Source organism: Lolium perenne, chromosome 3, assembly GCF_019359855.2.
Source record: "Lolium perenne isolate Kyuss_39 chromosome 3, Kyuss_2.0, whole genome shotgun sequence".
Lineage (NCBI taxonomy): Eukaryota > Viridiplantae > Streptophyta > Magnoliopsida > Poales > Poaceae > Lolium > Lolium perenne.
The window spans coordinates 53,891,805-53,897,930 of record NC_067246.2 but is presented as its reverse complement, the minus strand read 5'-3'; the positions used below and the strand labels follow the sequence as shown (position 1 = coordinate 53,897,930).

Sequence of the window (6,126 nt, the reverse complement as noted above, 5' to 3'; positions counted from 1 at the left end):
TTAGCTCTCACCCCTCGGGGTGGGCACTTCTGTGGTGTTCAAAGCCCAATGTGGCGAAGGTGGCGGCGGTGACTCGATGGTGTCTGAAGACGAGCGGCTTCCGGATTCGGTCTCTGTACTTAGGTGGTGACGATGAGGACGATGGGCTTGATTGCGATTTGGGAGTACGGTGTGTGGTCTTCTAGGTCCATATTGTATTTTCCTTTTTTTTGAAGTAGTTTGTAATCGGTTTCGCCATAGTTGAATTCCATCCGTTGTTATCTCAAACAAAGAAAAACGCGGTTGCTATCACTTTTAAATTTTAATGGCAGAAATAGATCGTGTGGCAGGAGATGCCCTCTAAGATTAGCGGCAAGCAAAAGGACAAAAACATGTGGAAACCGGAATCAGTGATTTGCAGGCTAAATAGCACCATGTTGTCGAAAAAGTTAAACAACAGCATCTGCCCTCGGGAGAAGCATTCAGATCCAAGCCAACTCCAACTCTCTCAGATCTCATCGAAACAACCGGAGAGATACCGAGCAATCACAAACCTTAGCAATCTGGCCTTGGCGACTTCACAAACTCTCCAGCTCAGGTGAGAAATGGAGGGGTTTCTTGTCAGCGCCGCCACCGGGGCCTTGAGACCGGTGCTGGAGAAGCTAGGCGCCGTGCTGGGCGCCGAGTACAAGCGTTTCAAGGGGGTGCGCGGCGAGATAAAGTTCCTCGCCGGCGAGCTCACGGCAATGCACGCTTTCCTGCTCAAGATGTCGGAGGTCGAGGATCCCGACGCGCAGGACAAGGCGTGGATGGACGAGGTGCGGGAGCTGTCCTACGACATCGACGACAGCCTCGACGACTTCATGCTCCTCGATGACGACAACGGCATTAGTAAGGCAGATCATGGCTTCATTGACAAAATCAAGAGCCTGTTGAAGAAGACGAGGAGCCGCAGCGGTATCGCCAAGGCGATCCAAGATCTGAAGAAACAGGTGGTTGTGGTTGGCGAGAGGCATGCGAGGTACAAGATCGGTGAGGCTATCTCCAGGAGAGGCAGCGCAGCGGTTGACCCTAGAGCTCTTGCTATCTTCGTCGACATGTCGACGCTTGTCGGCATGGACGGACCGAAGCAAGAGGTTATTGACATGTTCACCGAACAATCCGAATCCGGATGTGAATCGACCCAACAACGACATCCGAAGGTGGTCTCCATTGTGGGTTTCGGTGGACTGGGTAAGACGACTCTTGCAAACCAAGTGTACAAAGAGATGAAAGGGGAATTTCAGTGTAGTGCTTTTATATCCGTGTCGAGGATTCCAGACACGATGAAAATTCTTAGAGCTATCCTCAGTGCAGTGAGTGGGAGAGGTTATGAAAAAACAGATGATGTGAACGAACAACAGATCATTATCAAGATCTCGGATTTCCTCGAAGACAAAAGGTACTACCTCTACTCAGTTTACTCGTCAGCTTCTAGTGTAGTATAAAGGTATTTGGAGTATTATATGTCTGTCATCAAGACTAAGTAAATGCAACTGTGTATTATTACATAAACAAATTGTCAGATGAAAATGGTAACTAAAAGAGAATGGAAGAGTCTCTGTTATTTCCTTGATCTGTCTCTATCTTGAATCGCTCACGGCTACCTGTCATCATGTCTAGGAGTAGATCTTTGGCATTTATGTAGAACTGTTTGCAACATTGTTTTCCCAATCAGGATATGATTCGTACGTCTTTATGTGTAAATACTTCTGGATGTTTCTCAAGATAACTGAGCTCCTTTGGTTTGTGCTTTGGACATTCATGCCTGGTATTTAAATTGCTAGTTATCATTTCCTCTCCATAAGAAACCATCTACTGATGCCTCATATAATTGATTAGAAGATCTTAGTTGCATCTCAATCTTGTAATTCAGTCTGTAAAACGATAGTACCCACTGTCCACCTGTTAGTTGTGTGCTAAAACAACCACCTCGTTGTTAGATAATAGAAGATAACTCCCGGCCAAAGAAAATCACGTAATTCAGTCTCTAATATGTTAGTACCAACTGTCCAACTGACATACTGCCCGCGCGTCGTCCCCCAGGGCGACGCCAGGGCGAACCCTAGCGCCGCCAGCCGCCGTCTCCCCTCCGTACCCTTCCCTCCGCCGCTGCCGTCGGCGCTGGCCACAGTGGTGGTGGGCCCCAGCGCCAAAGGGAGTCGGGGGGTGGCCGTGGCGACGACCTGATGTGGCGGCTGCTGCGGGGAGGCGAGCACGGCATCCGGGGCGGCGATCCCCTGGTGTGCGGTGGCAGCTGCTCCTTCCATGGCTTCCCGGCGAAGGGGGGTGGTGGTGGCCGCGGGTCTGGTTCCCACACAGATCCGTCGTCAGTTCTCCTGACGGCGCGAGGAGGAGGCAACGACTTTGCGAGGTGAGGATGGTGTGGTACCGGCGTCCAATACCGCGTGGCGTGGCAGGCCCGATCTTTGATCTGGGTCGCGTGGGTCTCGGATGGTGTGTTCACCGATTCCTCCTTCGTTTTCGCTGGCTAGCAGATGACGGTGAGGGGGCCTGTTCATCTGTTTCGCAGTTTGAAGGTGGTGGTCCTAGGGTTTCTCTTGCGCGAAGATGGAGACCTTCCTGAGGTCTGCCCTTCTTGATCTAGCCGGAGTGTTGAGTTCCGGAAGGCGGCGCCGGTGAATATAACAGTGCTTCTTTTGCCTGGAGTTTGCTGGATCGGGTGGTATTGGGTCGCGCGCACCCATGTTTTTATTCCAGCCATTTGGTTCTGGAGGGAGCGGCGCGAAGCTCTGTTCTGTGTTGACACCAAGTGACATTTTGATCCATGGTGAAGTCAGAAGAAGAGAATATCATCAAGGCCGGATCGGAGGTCTAACTAATGGGGATTTAAGTCTACGCGCTGTTGAGGGACTTGCTTGGTGTTCCGGGGCTTCCCAGCAGTGGTATGCAAGTGGGGGCGGCAATACAGGTGAAGTTCAGAGTCCTACCTTTCAGGGTGAAAATCCAAGGTCTGGCCTTAACTGGTTGTGCCTGGCAATGACCTTGTTGGAGGCATTGTTTTTGAGAGCGGGGACTATCTTCAGGGTGAAAACCTAAGATCTTTGATCGGGCGACGACGGCGCTAGTGCACTGTTTCCTTCTTGGAGGCGTCGCTATTGGAGAGTCTGTATTTCAGGTGTTGTCTTGGTGGTGGATGTATTGCTGTTGCTAGGCCTAGAATGATGTAGCGGGACTTTTGTTTCTTAGTTTTCTTTTTTTCCTTTTTTGGCTGTGTGCATCCGTACTGCCATTAGGATGCTGCGTTGTTGCAGAGGCTGGGTGTAATTGGTATCTTCTGATATTAATATATTCCCTTTATCGAAAAAAACTCAGCTTCGCTACAGAAACTGGATTCGACAACATCGCCATCTGAAAACTAGCATCACCTTTCTTATTTATTGTTTGTTGCCGATCAGCAGAAAATATCTTCTTTCTATTGTCGTACTATTATTTTGCAGAATGTATTAAAGCCACACTAATGTAACTAAAAAAATCATGTGCAGGTACTTTATTGTAGTTGATGATATATGGAATGTGGAAATATGGGATATTGTTAAGTGTGCATTCCCCAAGACCAGTTGCGGCAGTAGGATTATCACCACCACTCGTATAAATGATGTAGCTCAATCATGTTGTTCATCTTCTGGTGACCATATTTATAATATAAGGCCTCTTAATATGGTTCACTCCAAACAGTTGTTTCACAAAAGGCTATTCAACTCCAAGGAAGAATATCCTTCGAACCTTAAAGATGTGTCTGATCAAATATTGCAAAGGTGTGCTGGCTTGCCTTTGGCGATTATTGCTATATCTGGTCTGTTGGCCAACAGACCAACTACAAAGGATCATTGGGATCAAGTCAGAACCTCAATTGGTTGTGGACTTGAAAGAAATTCTAGCATTGAGAAAATGGTGAAGATATTATCACTTAGTTACTTTGACCTTCCTCCTCGTCTTAAAACATGTCTGTTGTACCTGAGTATATTTCCAGAAGACAGTATTATTGAGAAACAAAACCTCATAAACAGATGGATTGCTGAGGGATTTATTCGTGAAGAACTAGGATATACAGTGGATGAGGTAGGAGAGATGAGTTTCAATGAGCTCATCAATAGGAGTTTAATCCAACCTGTCAGACTAAAGAAATTAACCGGTGAGGTGAAGACTTGTCGTATTCATGATACAATTCTTGATTTCCTAATATCCAAGTCTATTGAAGAGAACTTTGTTACTTTCGTTGGTGTTCCCAATCTAACTATTGGAACACAAAGAAAAGTTCGCCGGTTCTCTCTTCAAGGTGGCAAAGAAGGAAATATTACTCTACCAAAGAGACTTATATCATCACAAGTCCGGTCAATTAGTGTGTTTGGGGATTTAGAGGAAATCCCTTCCCTGGAAAAGTGTAATCATTTGCGTGTTCTAGACTTTCAAGGTATTTTCTTGGGAAGAAATCCTTTTGCAAATATAAAGAGCTTATTTCAGCTGCGATATCTGAACCTCAGAAATACAGATGCAAGTAATCTTCCTGAACAAATCGTTCATGCAAAGTGCTTATGGATGTTGGACCTAAGAAACACCAATATGAAGGAATTACCAGCAGCCATTATTAGGCTTGAAAATTTGGTGCATCTGTTTACTGATTGTGATGTTAAATATCCAGACGGAATGGCGAAGATGCAAGCATTGCAGACTCTGAAACAGATTGGTACCTCCTTGCAGTCATCTAACTTTTTTCAAGAACTTTCTCAGCTAAAGAATCTGAGGAAGCTGCGGCTGGAATTTGACTATGATCCAACAGAAGTTATCAAGAAGCACATGAAAGTTATCACCTCATCTATCTGTCAACTAAGCATACTCAGCCTTGACTCTCTAAGAATTGGAAGGGAGGAGGACGAAGAGACGGAGATAGATTTGTCATTGGATGACAACTTCTTACTGCAACAGTGGTGTCCCGCTCCACGTAGCCTCCGGGAACTTGAGATTTGTCTAATCATTTTGTATGTTCCGGATTGGGTGGGGCCACTCGTCAACCTCCAGCGTTTATTCCTTTGGGTGAAGAAAGCCAGGCAGGAAGATCTCTTCACCCTTGGAGGCTTACCCATTTTATCCTCTTTAGTTATCGGCGTAGAAGGGGAAGTAGAGTCTTCAAGAATGCTTACAGTAAGTGGTGCCAATGGATTCCCATGCCTAAAGTCGTTTTTCTTCTCAGCATATGAGCTTGGGGTAGAGCTCATGTTTCTAGAAGGATCCATGCCGAAGCTAGAGTTTCTCTCCATTTATTTCAATGCAGTTAATACGTCTAGTGGTGCTTTTGAACTTGGAATCCAAAACCTCCCCTGCCTCGATACTCTTGATTGTACACTTTATGGAGTTAGTGAGAGCAGTGATTGGATTATTCAGGCTGCAAAGGCCGCCATGGAGAGAGCTACCGCAACACACCGCAACCTCCCTGGGCTTGCAATAACCACAAGGAAGTATTACATGAATCATTGGATGGTAGGACAAATTCTTTCTTTGAAACAAGACCTTGTTCCCGTACTGTTATCCTTCTTCCCTTGTCTTATATAATTTGTGCTGTTCATCTTTCCAGGTTTGTGCTGAATCTCGTCAGCATATTTTGAAGGGGGCGCGTGTTGGAGAATTGCAGAGGAGCTCCGAGGTGCTACACACCCTGACGTCTACGACAGACACACACCTGTCTTGGGACCATCCATTTGTGATGTATTGACGTGGTATAATTTGATGTATCCCACCCTTGTATTTCCGAAGATATCCGTACCAGGTTGGCCAACCGTATTAATGTGGGATGCTGGTAATATTTTTAAATAGAAGGCCACTTGGTCCGAAAATACCAAACAGAATGTGCGCGCGCATCCAGATATGAAAAAATCAAAATAATGCTATTTTAAAGTTTTATAAAAATTTGAAAAAATGCACGCCTGTACATATTATATTGATACTTACTCGTGTAAGTTTTCATGAAAAAATACGATTGTATGTGACCTACACAAAAATAAGAAAATGGAAGTTCCTATTCCGTGAATAGTACAAATCCAAACATTATAATGTCATTTTGATATTTTGTCATTTTTGTGTAGGCCATAT

General features: G+C 45.6%; 1 protein-coding gene across 1 annotated transcript; it reads left to right on the top strand.

The window, feature by feature from the left end:
- Positions 1 to 441: 441 nt before the first annotated feature.
- On the top strand, positions 442 to 5,863 carry LOC127341229 (disease resistance protein RGA5). Its single transcript, XM_051367022.2, has 3 exons — positions 442 to 1,420; positions 3,525 to 5,517; positions 5,612 to 5,863. Exons 1-3 carry the CDS (start codon positions 585 to 587, stop codon positions 5,747 to 5,749), a joined length of 2,967 nt encoding a protein of 988 aa, XP_051222982.1. The 5' UTR covers positions 442 to 584; the 3' UTR covers positions 5,750 to 5,863.
- The last annotated feature ends 263 nt before the right edge of the window (positions 5,864 to 6,126 follow it).

Bases quoted from the DNA above. Each gene is read 5' to 3' on its own strand.
- LOC127341229 (XM_051367022.2), top strand. From the start codon at position 585: ATGGAGGGGTTTCTTGTCAGCGCCGCCACCGGGGCCTTGAGACCGGTG. The intron at 1,421-3,524 runs GTACTACCTCTA...AATCATGTGCAG, and splicing joins GATTTCCTCGAAGACAAAAG to GTACTTTATTGTAGTTGATG. The intron at 5,518-5,611 runs GTAGGACAAATT...TCATCTTTCCAG, and splicing joins ATTACATGAATCATTGGATG to GTTTGTGCTGAATCTCGTCA.